The 17,034-nt window shown below is 42.0% G+C and overlaps 1 protein-coding gene across 1 annotated transcript in view; it reads left to right on the top strand.

Moving 5' to 3' along the window:
• PRCC (proline rich mitotic checkpoint control factor) overlaps positions 1-12,510 on the top strand; it is a 38,183-nt gene extending 25,673 nt beyond the window's left edge. The window contains exon 7 of the mRNA XM_037132628.2: positions 12,071-12,510. Coding sequence (XP_036988523.2) covers positions 12,071-12,157 — 87 coding nt within the window. The 3' untranslated portion in view covers positions 12,158-12,510. The remainder of the gene's footprint in view (positions 1-12,070) is intronic.
• The last annotated feature ends 4,524 nt before the right edge of the window (positions 12,511-17,034 follow it).

The raw sequence follows: 17,034 nt of genomic DNA, 5'->3' as shown, positions 1-17,034 counted from the left end.
CCCTGGCTTACCTGGCAGAGTCCCTATAAATGTGGGAATTTGAAGGCTGAGATCTTCACTGCAAGCCCAGCTGCGAGGCACCTACCTACTCTGGGCAGGCATTCTGTCCTTTTCTCCATGTGGCCACTAGGGGGTGTGTGTCCTTCAGAATTACTTCACATGAGACTGGAGTACAGGTGCTTAAAATAAACTGTAAGTGAAAATTCAGATATCTAAAATGTAAGTGTAGAGGAAGTGAAATAGTTTATCACAAGGTTTTTGAAGTAAATTTATTTTTGTCATTTACAGCTGACATTTAATATTTACATTAGTTTTGGGTGTACAGCATAGTGATAGGCATTTATTTATTTTTTTATTTTTTATTTTTTATTTTTTTTTAAAGATTTTATTTATTTATCTTTAGAGGGGAAGGGACAGAGAGAGGGAGAGAAACATCAATGTACGGTTGCCTTTCATGCATCCCCTGCTGGGAACTGGCCTGCAGGGAACCAGCCTGCAACCCAGGCATGTGCCCTGACTGGGAATCGAACCATGACTGTCTGGTTCACAGGCCCGCACTCAATCCACTGAGCTACACCAGCCAGGGCTCTGATAGGCATTTATATAATTTACAAAAATAATTTACAAAAATAAATTTATATAATTTACATTTATATAGATTTCCCCTGGTAAATCTAGTAGCCACCTGGCACTATATGTAGTTCTTATAATGTTATTGACTGTATTTCCTACACTATACTTTATATCCCTGTGACTATTTTATAACTGCCAATTTGTATATTGGTAGTTATAAACCCTTCACCTTATTCACACAATCGCCCAACATCTCCCCACTCCCCAGTCTGGCAACCATCAGTTCCCTGTATCTGTGAGTCTGTTTCTGTTTTGTTTATTTTGTTCTTTAGGTTCCACATATAAGTGAAATCATGTGGTATTTATCTTGCTTTGTCTGATGTATTTCATTTTGCATAATACCCTCTAGATTCATTGATGTTTTATTGCAAGTGGTAAGATTTCATTCTTTTTATGGCTGAGTAATATTCCATTGTATGTACAGGGTCTGGCAGAAATAATGCCCTTTTTAAACAATTATAAGCATGTAATTCTGTAATATAATGGTATCACACTCAAGCACAGCATATGACATTTTAGATGAAATGTTCAAATTAAAATATAAATTGTTACACCCATGTTATTACCCTACCAACCACACTCAGGCAGGCGTTATTTCAGGCAGGCCCTGTATATACTACATCTTTATCTAGTTGTCTATGGATGGGCACTTAGGCTGCTTCCATATCTTGGTGATTGTAAATAATGCTACAATAAACATAGGGATACATACATCTTTTCAAATTAGTGTTTTGGATTTCTTCAGATAAATACCCAGAAGTGGAATTGCTAGGTCATTAGGTAGTTCTATTTTAAATTTTTTGAGGAAACTCCATACTGTTTTCCACAGCGGCTGCACCAATTTGCAGTCCCACCAGTAGTGCACAAGGGTTCCCTTTTCTCCACATCCTCACTAATACTTTTTTATTTGTTGATTTATTAGTGGTAGTCATTCTGGCAGGTGTGAGGTGATAACCTCATTGTGTGTGTGTGTGTGTGTGTGTGTTTTTTTTTAAGATTTTAAATTTATTTTTTAGAGAGAGGGTAATGGAGGAAGAAAGGGTGCTCTTGCACACCTCCAACTGGGGACCTTGCCTGTAACCTAGACACATGCCCTGACTGGGAATCGAACCTGAAACCTTTTGGTTTACAGCCCAGAGCTCAATACACTGAACCACACCAGCCAGGGCTCTTGTGGTTTTAAATTGCATTTTTCTGGTAATTAGTGATGTTGAGCATCTTTTCATATGTCTGTTGGCCATCTGTATGTCCTCTTTGAAAAAATGTTTATTTAGGCCCTCTGCACATTTTTTTAATTGGATTGTTATTTTAGTGTTAAGTTGTATGAATTCTGTATAAATTTTGGGTATTAACCTCTAATTGGATGTATCATTGGCGAATGAGTATCTTCTCCCAATTGGTAGGTTGTGTTTGCATTTTGTTGGTGTCCTTTGCTGCATAAAAACCTTTTAGTTTGATAGTCCCATTTGTTTGTTTGTTTGTTTGTTTATTTATTTATTTATTTATGTTTCCCTTACCTGAGGAGCTATATTCGAAAAAATATTAGTAAGGGCAGTGTCAGAGAGTTTACGACTTATGTGTTCATCTAGTTTTACTGTTTTGGGCCTTACATTTAAGACTTTAATTCGTTTTGAGTCTATTCTTGTATATGGTATAAGAAAGTGGTCTACTTTCATTTTTTTTGCATCCATCTCTTCAGTTTTCCTGACATCATTTATTGAGTAGATTGTCTTTACCCTATTATGTATTCTTGCCTCCTTTGTATAGATTCTTTGACCACATAGGTGTGGATTTATTTCTGGACTTTCGATTCTGTTCCATTAATTTATGTCTGTTTTTATGCCAGTACTATGCTGTTTTGATTATTATAGCCTTGTTGTATAGCTAGATATCAGGTAGTGTGATACCTTCAACTTTATTGTGCTTTTGATAGGGATTGCATTAAATTTATAGGTTGCTCTGGGTAGTGTGGACATTTAATGATGTTAATTCTTCCTGTTCATGAGCACAGTATATGCTTTCATTTATTTGTATCTTATTCAGTGACTTTCTGGCTTTAATTTTTTGAGTACAAGTCTTTTATCTCCTTGGTTAAATTCATTCCTAGGTTGGGTTTTTTGCTTTTTGTTTTGGATGCACTTGTAAATAGGATTTTCTTAATTCCTCTTTCTTGGTGTATAAGAGTGCAACTGATTTATGACTATTAACTTTGTATTCTGTTACTTGACTGAATTTATGATTAATTCTAATAGATTTTGGTGTAGTCTTTATGGTTCTCTCTATATAATATCTTGTCATCCACAAATAATGACAGTTTTACGTCTTCCTTCCAATTTGAATGCCCTCCCTTTCTTTCTCCCTTCCTTCCTTCCCCTCTCTCTCTCTCTCTTTTTCTTTCCTTCTTTCTCCCTCCCCCTCTCTCTCCCCCTTTCTCTCCTTTATCTGATTGCTGTGGCTAGGACTTCCAATATTATGTTGAAAAAAAGTGGTGAAAGTAGACGTTCTCATTTTGTTCCTGATCTTAAGGAAAATGCCTTTAGCTTTTCCGTATTGTGTATGATGTTAGCTGTAGGCTTCTTATATATGGCCTTTATTATGTTGAGATATGTTCCCTCTGTTACCACTTTGCTGAAAGTTTTTATCATAAATGGATTCTGGACTTCCTCAAATGCTATTTTTACATTTATTGTTATGATGATGTAATTTTTATCCTTCTTTTGTTTGTGTGGTTTATCATGTTAATTGATATGCAGATACTAAACCAACCCTGCATCCCAGGAATAAATCCCACTTGATTATGGTGTATGATTTTTAAAATTTATTGCCAGGTTTGGTTTGCGAGTATTTTGTTGAAGGTTTTATTTTTTTAGATTTCATTTATTTTTAGAGAGAGGGGAAGGGAGAGAGAAAGAGAGGGAGAGAAACATCAATGTGTGGTTGCTTCTCATGCGCCCCCTACTGGGGACCTGGCCCACAACACAGGCATGTGTCCTGACTGGGAATCAAACTGGCAACTGGCCCTTGGTCCACTGAGCCACCTCAGCCAGGGCTTGTTGAAGATTTTTGCATCTATGTTCATCAGTGCTGTTGGCCTGTAATTTTATTTTTTGTAATGTCTTTGTATGGTATTGGAATCAGGGTAATGCTAGCCTCATAAAATGAGTTTAGGAACCTTCCCTTCTCCTGGATATTTTGGAGTAGTTTGAGAAGGATGGCTGCTACTTTTTCTTCTTCTCCTCTTCCTGGTACCCTCTGCCTTCCAGCAGTCCTCCCCCGCCTTAGTTCATGTCCATGGGTTTTGCATATAAGTACTTTGGCTTCTCCATTTTCTGTACTATTTTTAATATCCCCCTGTCTATTTTGTACCTACCACTTATGCTTTTTAATCCCTGCACTTCCTCCCCATTCTCCCCCTTTCCCCTTCCCGCTAATATTCCTCCAAATGATCTCCATGCCTGTGATTCTGTTCCTGTTCTAGTTGTTTGTTTTTTAATTTATTTTTTATTTTATTTTTTAAAAGATTTTATTTATTTCTAGAGAGAGAGGGAGGGAGAAAGAGAGGGAGAGAAACATCAATGTGTGGTTGCCTCTCACATGCCCCCAAACTGAGGACCTAGCCTGCAGCCTAGGCATGTGTCTTGATTGGGAATCAAACCAGCGACCCTTTGGTTCACAGGCCAGCGCTCAATCCACTGAGCCACACCAGCCAGGGCATTTTTATTTTTATTTTATTTTATTTTTTAGATTTAGTTGTTGAGATCTGTCAATTTGCTGCCCTTTTAATATTCATAGTTTTGATCATCTTTTTCTTAAATAAGTCACTTTAACATTTCATGTAATAATGACTTGGTGATGATGAATTCCTTTAGCTTTATCTTATATGGGAAGCACTTTATCTGCCTTTCCATTCCAAATGATAACTTTGCTGGGTAGAGTAATCTAGGTTGTAGGTCCTTGCTTTTCATCACTTTGAATACTTCTTGCCAGTCCCTTCTTGCCTGCAAAGTTTCTTTTGAGTAATCAGCTGACAGTCTTATGGGAACTCCTTTGTAGGTAAAACTCTGCTTTTATTTTGCTTTGAAGATTCTCTCTTTATGTTTCGCCTTTGGCATTTTAATTATGATGTGACTTGGTGTGGTCCTCTTTGGGTCCAACTTGTTTGGGACTCTCTGTGCTTCCTGGACTTGTATGTCTATTTCCTTCACCAAATCAGGGAAGTTTTCTTTCATTATTTTTTCAAATTAAATTTTCAATTTCTTGCTCTTCCTCTTCTTCATCTGGCATCTCTATAATTTGGATGTTGGCATGTTTGGAGATGTCTCAGAGTCGTCTTCTCTCCTCATTTTTTTTTTTTGAATTCTTGTTTCTTCTTTCTGTTCTGGTCAAATATTTATTTCTTCCTTATGTTCCAAATTGTGGGTTTGAATCCGGTTTCTTTCCCTTAGATTTTGTTGTTTCCCTAGATTTTTCTTTATTTCACTTAATGTAACCTTCATTTCTTCCTTTCATTTAATGTAACCTTCATTTCTTCCTCAGTATAGTTGTTGCTGTACTGAGTGAGTCCTTAGAGCATTCTGATTACCAGTGTTTTGAATTCTGCATCTGATAGGTTGGCTATCTCTTTTTTGTTTAGTTCTTTTTTTGGGGTTTTGTTCTGTTCTTTCATCTGGGTCATATTTCTTTGTCTCCTCAATTTGGCAGCCTCCCTGTGTTTGTTTCTATGTATTAGGTAGAGCTGCTTTGACCCCTATAAAAGGCACCTGTAAGTTTTGTGGCATAGAGCCTTACGTAGTCATCAGGGTGGGGCAACCCTCTTCACTGCTTTTGTGGCTCTGTGTTGGGGGAGGGTTCAGAGAGGGAAGTGTGCCACTGCCTGGCTTCTGGGGGTATGCCTGGCACTCACCTTGTTTCCAGTTACTTCACCCACTCCGCATATGCGACTGGTGCATTTCTGGCTGTTGCCTTGGTGTTGAATCCCAGAATGGGTCAGTTTGCATGTGTTTTAAGACCATGTGGGCCTTTCAAGCAAAGTGTTCTGAAAATCTGGCAGTTTCTTCTGCCACCCCAACCTCCACTGGATTTACAGCCAGAAGTTATGTGGAGTTATCTTCCCAGTGCTGGAACCCTGGGCTGTGCATTGTTGCCTGGGTCTGGGGGATCACTCCCAAGGTATCCCTCTAGATTTTTACCCACCACATGCGCATGTGGGGCCCTGCATACCCATTCCGCTGCTGCCTCTCCGCTCCACACTGAGTCTCCAATTCTCAGATGAATGTGACTTCTTTAAATCCTTGGTTGTCGGACTTCCATACAGTTCACTTTTCTGACAGTTTTGGGTGTTACTTTTTTTAAAGATTTTATTTATTTATTTAGAGAGAGGGGGAAGGGAAAGAGAAAGAGAGGGAGAGAAACATCAATGTGTGGTTGCCTCTCACATGGCCCCCACTGGGGACCTGGCCTGCAACCCAGGCATGTGCCCTGACTGGGAATCAAACTGGCAACCCTTTGGTTCGCAGCCCACGCTCAATCCACTGAGCTACACCAGCCAGGGCGGGTGTTACTTGTTTTAAGATTTAGTTGTAATTTCTTTCTGTGGTTGTATAAGGAGGCAAAGTGTGTCTGCCTACACCTCCATCTTAATCCAAAGTTGTACATCTTCTTTGAATGTTTGGTAAAATTCACCTGTGAAGCCATTTGGTCCAGGACTTTGTTTTTGTTGGGAAGTTTTGGATTACTGATTTGATTTTGTTAGTAATCAGACTGTTAAGATTTTATTTTCTTGATTCAGTCTTGGAAGATTGTATGCTTGTAGGAATTTATCCATTTCTTCTGATTGTCACACTTATTGACTTGTAATTAATTGTTTGTAGTATTTTCTTATAATCTTTTATTTCTGTGGTGTCAATTGTCATTTCTTTTTTATTTCTGATTTTATTTATTTGGGTCCTCTCTCCCTTTTTCTTGATGAGTCTGGTATTGGTTTATATCTTTTCAAAGAACCATCTCTTAGGTTCATTGATTTTTTTTTGTAGACTCTCTTTTGTTTATTTCTGCCGTGATTGCTCCCCCGCCACTGCCACCAAGATTTTATTTTACTTCTTTATTCTTTTAGAGAAAGGGGAAGGGAGGGAGAAAGAGAGAATGAGAAACATCACTGTGAGAGGGAAGCATTGCTTGGCTGCCCCTGCATGTGCCGGACCATGGATAGAACCCACAACCCAGTCAAGTGTCCTGCCTGGGAATCGAAGCAGTGACACCTCAGTTCATTATGTCCTTCTTTCTACTCACTTTGGGCTTTGTTTATTGTTTTCTTTCTATTTCCTTCAGGTAGAAGGTTACATTGTTTATTTGAGATATTTTCTTTATTGAGGTTGGCTTGTATTGCTATGAATTTCCCTCTTATGACTGCTTTCTCTGTGTGTCCCATTGGATTTTGGATCATTGTGTTTTCATTTTCATTTGATTCAAGGTATCTTATTACTATTTTTTAAGATTATACTCATTTAGTTATTTTTAGAGAGACGAGAAGGGAGGCAGAGAAGGAGAGAAACATCGATGTGAGTGAGATACATCCATCTGTTGCCTCTCACATGCCTCCAGCCATGGACCTGTCCCTCAGCTCAGGCATGTGCCCTGACCAGGAATTGAACTGGCAACCTTTCAGTTTGTGGGATAACACCCAACCCACTGAGCTACACCAGTCAGGGCTGATTTCTTTCTTGATCTCATTGTTAATCCATTCATTGTTCAGTAGCACGTAATTAGCCTCCATGTGTTTGTGTGTTTTCAGTTTTTATCTTGTAGTTATTTCTAGTTTTATACCATGTGGGACTTGTTTTGTGGCCTAATGTGGTTTATCCTGGAAAATGTTCTATGTGCACTTGAAAAGACTGGATATTCCGCTCTTTTGGGGTGAAATGCTCTAAAAATGACAGTTACATCTATCTTGTGTAATATGTCATTTAAGGGCTGTTGTTTCTTTGTTGATTTTCTGTCTGAAAGATTCATCTAGTGATGTCAATGGGGTGTTAAGGTCCACTACTATGGCTGTACTATAGTCAGTATCTCCTTTTTATTTTTTGAAGATTTTTTTTTTTAGAGAGAGGGGAAGGGAGGGAGAAAGAGAGGGAGAGAAACATCGATGTGTGGTTGCCTCTTGCACACCCCCAGCTGGGGACCTGGCCCACAACCCATATGTGCCCTGACTAGGAATTGAGCTGGCAGCCTTTTGGTTCACAGACTGGTGCTCAATCCACTGAGCCACACCAGTCAGGGCCAGTCTCTCCCTCTATGTCTGTCAGTATTTGCTTTATATATTTTGGCACTCCTGTATTGTGTGTGTAAATGTGTATAAGGATGATATCTTCTTGGATTGACTCCTTTATCATTATGAAGTGCCCTTTTGGTCTTTTGTTACAGTCTTTGTTTTAAAGCCTATCTTGTTGAATGTAAGTATTGCTACCCCAGCTTTTTTTTTCTTTTCATTTCCATGTGCATGAAATTTGTTTTTGCATCCCTTTACTGTTAGTCTGTCTTTAGATCTGATGTGTGTCTCTTGTAGACATATATATGGGTCTTATTTCTGACTCATTTATCTACCTTTGTCTTTTGATTGGAGCATTCAATCCATTTACATTTAAACTGATTATTGATAGGTATGGAGTTATTGCCATTTTAGAATTCATATTTTTTCCTTCTTCTTCTTAAAGAAGTCCCCTTTAACATTTCTTTTTTGTTTTAAATTCTTATCCAAAGATATATTTTATTGATTTTTAGAGAGAGAGGGAGGGAGGGAAAGAGAGAAAGAGAAACATCAGCGTGAGGAAGAAACATTGACTGGTTGCCTCCTGTATGCACCCAAACAGGGGATCGAATCCGTAATGTAGGTATGTACCCTGACAGGGATTGAACCCACAGCCTTTTGGTGTGTGGGATGGTGCTCCAACCAATTGAGCCACTTGGCCAGGGCCCCTTAACATTTCTTGTAATACTGACTTGGTGGTGATGAAGTCCTTTAGCTTTTTCTTTTCTGGTAAGGTCTTTATTTCTTCCTCAGTTTTAGATAGTAGCTTTTCTGCCTTGGTTTGTAGGTCTTTGCTTTTTATCACTTTGAATATTTCATGCCAGTATTTCCTGGCATGCAAAGTTTCTGTTGAGAAATCAGCTGAACCCTGGGTGGTATGGCTCAGTGGATTGAGCACCGGCCTGCGAACCAAAGGGTTGCCAGTTTGATTCCCAGTCAGGGTACATGCGTGGGTTGTGGGCCAGGTCCCCAGTGGGGGCTATGTGAGAGGCAACCACACGTTGATGTTTCTCTCCCTCTCTTTCTCCCTCCCTTCCCCTCTGTCTAAAAATAAATGAATAAAATCTTTTTTAAAAAAGAAAAGAAAAAAGAAATCAGCTGACAGTCTTATAGGAGTCCCCTCATAGGTAACTAACTGCCATTCTCTTTCTGGTCTTCAGATTTTCTTTTTGTTTTAACCTTTGGCTTTTTAAAATTTGTTTGTTTAGATTTTATTTATTTATTTTTAGAGAGAGGGGAAGGGAGGGAGAACGGAAGGGAGAGAAGCATCGATCGATACGCGAGAGACACACCAATCGGTTGCCTCTGGAACACCCCCAACTGTGGGGACCTGGCCCACAACCCAGACATGTGCCCTGACTGGGAATCGAACTGGCTACCCTTTGGTTTTCAGGCCAACATTCAATCCACTGAGCCACATTAGCAAAGGCTGGCATTTTAATTATGATATGTCTTGTTCACTTTGTTTGGGACTCTGTGCTTCCTGGACTTGTGTATCTTATTTGCTTCATCAGGTTTTGGGTGTTTGCAGTCATTCTTCAAATAGGTTTTCTATCCTTTGTTTTCTCACTTTTGTTTCTGGTACGCCTATGATGCAGATGTTGTTACATTTCACGTTGTCCAGAGGTCCCTTAAACTGTTCTTATACTTTTAAAAAAATTTTTTAAAAATTATTTTTGCTCTTCTGGTTGGGTGTTTTCTGCTACCTTGTCTTCCAAATTGCTGATTTGGTCCTCCGCTTTGTTTAATCTGCTGTTGATTCCATTTAGTGTATTCTTCATTTCATTCTTTTTTATGGTTTCTGTGTCCTTTTTTATGCTTATTGTCTCTTTGTTGAAGTTTTCACTATATTCTTTGAGCCTCCTTAAACCAGTGTTTTGAACTCTATCTGGTAAACTGTTTGCCTCTATTTCATTTAGTTCTTTTTCTGGAGTTTCTCATGTTTTTTCATTTGGGACATGTTTCTTTGTTTCCTAATTTTTGATGCCTTTCTATGTTTGGTCCTGTGTATTAGGTAGATTTGCTACATTTCCCAGGCTTGGCAGGGTAGCTCTGTGTAGTAGGTGGCCTGTGGGGTCCCAGATCATCTGAGCAGTGTGTTTCAGGAGTGTCCCTGTGTGGGTTTCACCCTCCCTGTCCTCAGCCACTGTTCCCTTTGCTAGAAGAGCCTAGGGTAAGTGCCTACGAGTGAATGAGTCTGTGGGACCTTTAAGAGGATGCCTGGGTTTCTAGCAGCTTCCCTCCCACCCGAATGGATAGAATTCTGCCCGTATTCATGGCTGTGTTGTGTGGGCTCTTCTTCCTAGCGCTGGGCCTCCTCCTGGCTGGGCAACGTGGTGTGGGGCTGGGACCCCTTGTTCTTCAAAGGGTCCCTCCGTAGCGAGATGTCCTTCTTGATTTTCAGCTGCCACAGTGCACGTGGGACCAGCCCATTTTGTGTCTCTGCCCCTCCTATCAGTCTCAGGCTGTCAGGTGGCTTTTCTTGTTTTTAGTTATGGGACTTCTGTTCAGCTGGTCTTCAGGTGGCCGTCCAAACTGATTGTACTGTAATTTCATGGTCATGGGAGGAGGTGAGCACAGCACTTACCTATTCTGCCATCTTGAACTCACTTATCACAGAGTTCTTTTAAATAGCAGCTTTAATATATTTTTTCAAGATTTCATTTATTTATCTTTAGAGGGGAAGGGAAGGAGAGGGGGAGAGAAATATCCATGTATGGTTGCCTCTTGTGTGTCCCCCCACTGGGAACTGGCCTGCAACCCAGACACATGCCCTGACTGGGAATCGAACTGTGATCCTCTGGTTCACAGGCCTATGCTCAATCCACTGAGCTACACCAGTCAGGGCCAGCTTTAATAATTTAAAAAACTATTTAAAGAAAAAGTTGGTTCACTAATGAGGAGGTCAGTTTTGTATTCCCCACCTTCGTGACAGGAAACATCAACACAGATAATTCAGAGTCACGTCAAAAAATATCTTTGGGAATTAGAATGTATCATGGTATTTATTTGATAGGAACCGGCAGCTTTCAAATACTAGTTTAATCATGAAATATTAACCCATTGTTTGAGGCTTACCGTATATGAAGTGCTGTCGAAGATACAGATAGGAAGAAGATCTTTCCTGGCCCTTTGTCTTGGGCGTGTCCAGGCTGCTTGGTGATTTCGGTGGCAAATGAGACTTTTGTTGTCAGAGTTCCGCCTCCCTTTGCAGGAGCTCACTTGTAGCCTTACCCTGTCTTGTTACTTGCAGGATACGGATTTGAGGATAGAGTCTGTTTTTAAACCGTAACTGTTAGCCGCCCCTACCCTTATTCCATGGGAAGTGAGTAGGCATTTTATAACTTTGTAGGGTAAGATTAAGGAGCCCGTTTTCTATGACGGCGTTTGTACATTCCCAGAATGCAGTTGTAGAGCCAGCAGGTGTAGGTCAGAAGGAGGTAATCATGATTCTAGTACTGTCCAGTCTTTCTCACAGCTCCATTGTACTTCAAAGTGCTGTGAATGTTTAGGCTTCCACACACACTGTACTCAACACTACAGCAAAGCTGCATCTCTGGATGAAGGTATTGCCCTATTTAGACCTGTCCAAGTCTTTGAGCCTGTTCTCTCCCATTGACTGGGTCTCATTTGTCTATTTTTCCCCACTTGAGTGAGGATTTCAGCTTTATTTATTTATTTAGATTTTAAAAAATTATTGATTGATTTAACAGAGAGAAAAACATCCATTTCTTGTTCTACTTGTTGATGCATTCATTGCTCATTTCTTGTATATGCCCTGACCAGGGCTCGAACCCACAGCCTTGGCGTATAGAGCTAATGCTCTAACTAACTGAGCTACTTGGCCAAGATGAGGATTTCAGTTTTAATTCTAGCAGATGAAAGAACAGGATTCTTGAGTTTTTATTCTTCTTAAACTCTGTTAGCTTCCCAAAGAGATGATTTTTCTTTGCTTTCTCAGGGTCTTCTCCTTATGCTTGAGTAAGAGAAAATTATGTCTCTCCAGGGATTTATTATTTCTCCATAATTGTTATGATGGGGGAAATATTTTAAATGGGGAAGCTCATAGAGATGAGAAAATTGTCTTGAAAAACCTCAGTTTGACTATCCTCTGCTCCTTCTTTTTTGCCATAGGCTAAGGAGCGGGAGCTGGAGCTGAAGAACACCTGGTCGGAAAATAAGCTCAGCCGTCGGCAAACCCAAGCCAAGTATGGATTCTAGGGCTCCGGACCTGATTGCAGATCCCAGGATCTCTTGCAGCTCTGCTGGTCCAGCCGCCAGCTTCATCTCTGGGACCCCAGCTGCTCCAAGCCCAGGATCTCTTTCCCTGAGGACCCAGCCCTCGCCTCTGCAAGAATGAACATATTTGATAGAGAGTTTTCTTACAAAAGTTAGAAAACTCAGCTTCTTTCTTTCTTGGAGCCAGCAAAGACTCAAGTGGTGCCTCAGAAGGGGTACTGAGTTCTCGGATGGGAATGTGCTCCCTGTTGAGTGTGATGAAATGTTGAACCCCTCCCTCCACCTTTTTTTTTTTTAAACCAGGGATGTGTGATGAAATAAAACATTCAGTCTGACAGATGCTTCCTGCCCTTACCCCTTTCCTATTTTTTAGTATGGTCTCCTTTTTTCATTTGTTATCCTGTCCCTGGGTCTCAGTTTTTACCTTGTGCAAAGCACCCTCCAGTCATCGTCAGCTGCCTCAATGACTCCTTTGCCTTTTTTTTTCTGTACCCACCATCTAAACTGAGTCTCATGGCCATTGAAGACCCCAGGAATTGTATGTAAACTGTGTTTGGAGCAGGAGCTTGTGATCCCAAACGTGGGAAGTATTGCTGATCTCAGGTGTCTTTGAAGATTGGGGGAAGTCAGAAGGTTCTTTGTGTGACATAAAAGAGTTGTTAGATGTAAGATTCAGTCCAGCAAGAGGGAAAGTGGTGAAATGCCTGGCCCTGAAGATGATTCAAGTTTACACTGGTAGTTGTTGGCTTGGACTGGTCTGGAAGCTTTGCATAGAGCTGGGGGTCTAGACAAATCTCCTGGGAGGCTTCTGGAACCCTAGCTTTTTGCTAGGGAGGAAAGGGTGGTTTGGGTGGGTGGTTGGGGAAGGGAGGTGGTCGGGCCTGCGAACTTGAGTTAGCAGTCTGACACTGTGATGTCCAGAGGCGATGAGATAGAAGGCATGGTTCCTCTCTGTCAGGGAAGGGTTCGAGCAGGGAGGGAAGATGTGTGCACTGGTCACAAAACTGTGCAGATTTTCCTGAAACATGTTGCTGAGGGTACTGGGACTCTCATAGGGCTTAACTGTAGTGGCTTCCTGGAGGAAGGAAGCGTTGAAGAGACTCCAGCAAGAAGAAAGGTCTTGGGTGCTGTCAGAGGAGCACCAGATGGACGGAGATGCTTGACTCCAGTTGCAGATTCAGAAGAGGGAATATACAGAGGAGTGTTTGTTTTTTAATCCTCACCCAAGGATATGCTTATTGATTTTAGAGAGAGGAAGAGGGAGAGAGAAACATTAATAGGTTTCCTCCTGTTTGTGCCCCAACTGGGGATTGAACCCACCACCTAGGTATGTGCCCTGATTGGAAATCGAACCCGCAACCATTTTGTATACAGGACAGTGCTCTAACCAACTGAGACTCCCCGCCAGGGCTGGAGGAGTTAGTTTTTGACAGTCCTGGTGACAGGAATGTTAAGGCCCAAGGGGCAGTTTTAAAAAGTGTGTGGTAGGGGTTTGGGGCTGAGAAGGGCCAGAAGTGTGGCCTCTCACCATGCTGCTTGGGCAGGGCTAGGGTAAGTTGAGTCTGTTTGTCATTAAGTACAGAGGAGGGTTTCATCACTTACAGGAAAACCACCCATTTATCTGAAATCTGACCTACTTCAGGGTTGGAGCCAGACGGGGCTCTTGCATCCTCCCTCAGGGACATTCAGGCTGTAGTCAAAATTGGTGCATCAGCTCCCACCATTCCCACCATCCGCAGAGGCATGGGGGCTGAGATTGCCCCTCTGGGTGTCTTGGGTGGGGAGGCAGGCTCAGGAGGGCCAGCAAGTCTGTGATCCTGAGGAGTCAAATGCTCTTTCCTGTGTGCATCGTGCTGTAAGGGCAGCCCTACTCTCCTGAGGAGGCACACTCCTGGGTCTCAGCTGTTCAACTTTCTCTTTCCAGGGCCTGCAGCATGATGTAGCAAGAAGGGCTTTGTGCTGGGAGGCAGGACCATGGTAGGTAGGGAGAGTCCAGTATTTTCTGGGAATGGACATTTAGGCCAGATATCTTTAAGGTTCCTCTTGCCTTCCACCTCCTTTGTTCTGTGCAAGTGATTTTAAACCACTGTTTTTGTTTTTGTTTTTGTTTTTAATTGAACCTATTGGGGTGACATTGGTTAACAAAATTATATAGGTTTCAGGTGTACAATTCTTTTTTTAATATATTTTATTCATTATGCCACTACAGTTCTTCTATTCCCCCCTCATTCCCCTCCACCCTGCACATGCCCTCCCTCACCATTCCCCCCTTTAGTTTATGACCATGTGTCACAAGTTCTTTAGATTCTATATTTCCCATACTATTCTTGCCCTCCCCACTGTCTATTTTCTACCTACCGTCTATGCTACTTATTTTCTGTACCTTCTCCCCTCTTCTCCTTCTCCCACTCCCCTGTTGCTAACCCTCCACATGATCTTCATTTCTATGGCTCTGCTCCTGATCTAGCTGTCCTCTTAGTTTGCTTTTGTTTTAGGTGTGGTTCTTAATAACTGTGAGTTTGCTGTCCTTTCACTGTTCATCTTTTTCATCTTCCTTTTCTTAGGTAAGTCCCTTTAACATTTCATATAATAAGGGCTTGGTGATGATGAACTCCTTGAATTTGATCTTATCTCAGAAGCACTTTATCTGTCCTTCCATTCTAAATGAAAGTTTTGCTGGATAGAGTAATCTTGGATGTAGGTCTTTGGATTTCATGACTTGGAATACTTCTTTCCAGCCCCTTCTTGCCTGTAAGGTCTCTTTTGAGAAATCAGCTGACAGTCTGATGGGAACTCTTTTGTAGGTGACTGTCCCCTTCTCTCTTGCTGCTTCTAGAATTCTCTCCTTCATTTTAATCTTGGCTAATGTAATGATGATGTGCCTTGGTGTGTTCCTTCTTGGGTCCAACTTCTTTGGGACTCTCTGAGCTTCCTGGATTTCCCGGAAGTCTATTTCCTTTACCAGATTGGGGAAGTTCTCCTTTATTATTTGTTCAAATAAGTTTTCCACTCGTGGCTGTTCCTCTTCCCCTTCTGGTACCCCTATAATTTGGATGTTGGAATGTGTAAAGATGTCCTGAAGGTTCCTAAGCTTCTCATTTTTTTGAATTCTTGTTTCTTCATCCTTTTCCGTTTTGTCATTTTTTTTCCTCTTTCTGGTCCACTCCTTTGATTTGAGTCCCAGTTTCCTTTCCATTACTATTGGTTTCCTGTGTATTTCCCTTCATTTCAGCTAGTTTAGCTTCCATATGTTCCTCTAATTTGTGACTAAAATCAACCAGTTCTGTGAGTATCCTGATCACCAGTGTTTTGAACTGTGCATCTGAAATTTTGGCTATTTCTTCATTACTTAGATTTATCGGCTCTGGGGCTCTGAGTTGTTCTTGAGCCATGTTTTGATCTGTTCGTGCCTGTTATGTATGACGAGCAGAGCCTTAGTTGTTTACCAGGGCAGGGCCACCCAGGTCGCTGGTTTGTGATGCTGTATGTGGGGGCAGGGTCAGAGAGGGACACTGGCAGTTCTCTCTGCTGCTTTCCGCCACCGGGGCCTGTGCGGTCCCTCTCACCAGCGCTAGCTCCTTCACCGGTTTATCTGCATGCGAAAATGTGACCACAGTCTGCCCTCAGTGGGTCCGCCTGCTTCTCCACACCTGGGATCCGCCCACAGCTGCTGGCGCACCTGGGTCGCGTACCCAGGTTGGTCCAGTGGATCTTTCCTGCCCGACCCTGCTCTGCTGCTGGCTCTGCCCCTCTTACTGGTTTGGCTGAAGGGTTTGTTGTTGTCAGACTTCCATGTAGTTCAATTTTCTGTGGTTTGGCTGCGTTTTTGTTGCTAAAACTTTGTTGTTTTTAAACTCGGTTGTGTGAGAAGGCGAAGTGCTTCCACCTATGCCTCCATCTTGGCGGAAGTCTACAATTCTATAATATATCATCTGTATATTAGATGTTTGTTTGCCACCCCTAGTCAAGTTCCATTCTGTCAGTACCCCCCTTTTACGCTCTTCTACCTCCCTCACCCCCCTTCCCTCTGGCAGTCACCGTACTGTTTTCTTTGTGTATGAGTCTTTTTTCTTTGCTTAACCCTTTCACCCCTCACCCAGCCCCCACCCCACACTCCCCTTAAGCCACTTTTTTCAAAAAGCCAGTTTATAGTTTTACCTCCATTTAGGAGGGTGGTGGAATCTCTTGGTCATCAAGAGAAATATTTATAGGTTAGAAAATTGATAGACTTCATTTGGGAGGTAGTAGCCTCAAGTTTTGGTGAATAAATAGGAAAGAGACAGGGATGAGGAAGAGAGGAGTAAGAAATGGCACTTGGGCCCTTGCTAGTGCGGTTCAGTGGATTGAGCAGACCTGCAAACTAAAGGGTCTATGTTTGGATTCCCAGTCAGGGCACATGCCTGGGTTGCTGGCCAGGTCCCCAGTAGGGGCCACACAAAAGACAACCACACATTGGTGTTTCTTCTCTCCTGCTTTTCTTCTCCCCCTCTGTCAAAAATAAATAAAATCTTTGAAAAGAAAAAGAAATGGCACTTGGCTAAACTTGGCAGGCAGCAACAGCCAAGGGGCAGAGGGAAGAAGGGCTGAAGGCCTTGGTCGAAAATGGATCCATAAGGCCTGGCAGATTTTGGAGGGTCTGGGGCACATCCCCAGTGCAGACCTGCACTAATTGGGACTGTAGAGCCTAGGAAGCTCGGGTATAAGAGGATCCGACTTAGAGGCTGCACAGGGATGGCAAACCTGTCCCAAGGGTTTTTCAGCTCCAACCCACAGCAGCCAGCACTGGGTAGGGCTTGGCCAGGTCCTCCCCCCCCCCCCCTGCAGCTGGGTGCTGCTGAGCTTGCTGTCCAAGAAGCTGC

This window comes from Artibeus jamaicensis, unplaced genomic scaffold (genome assembly GCF_021234435.1).
Source record: "Artibeus jamaicensis isolate MK-2021 breed Jamaican fruit bat unplaced genomic scaffold, CSHL_Jam_final contig_447, whole genome shotgun sequence".
NCBI lineage: Eukaryota > Metazoa > Chordata > Mammalia > Chiroptera > Phyllostomidae > Artibeus > Artibeus jamaicensis.
This window is presented reverse-complemented; position numbering and strand designations above follow the sequence as displayed.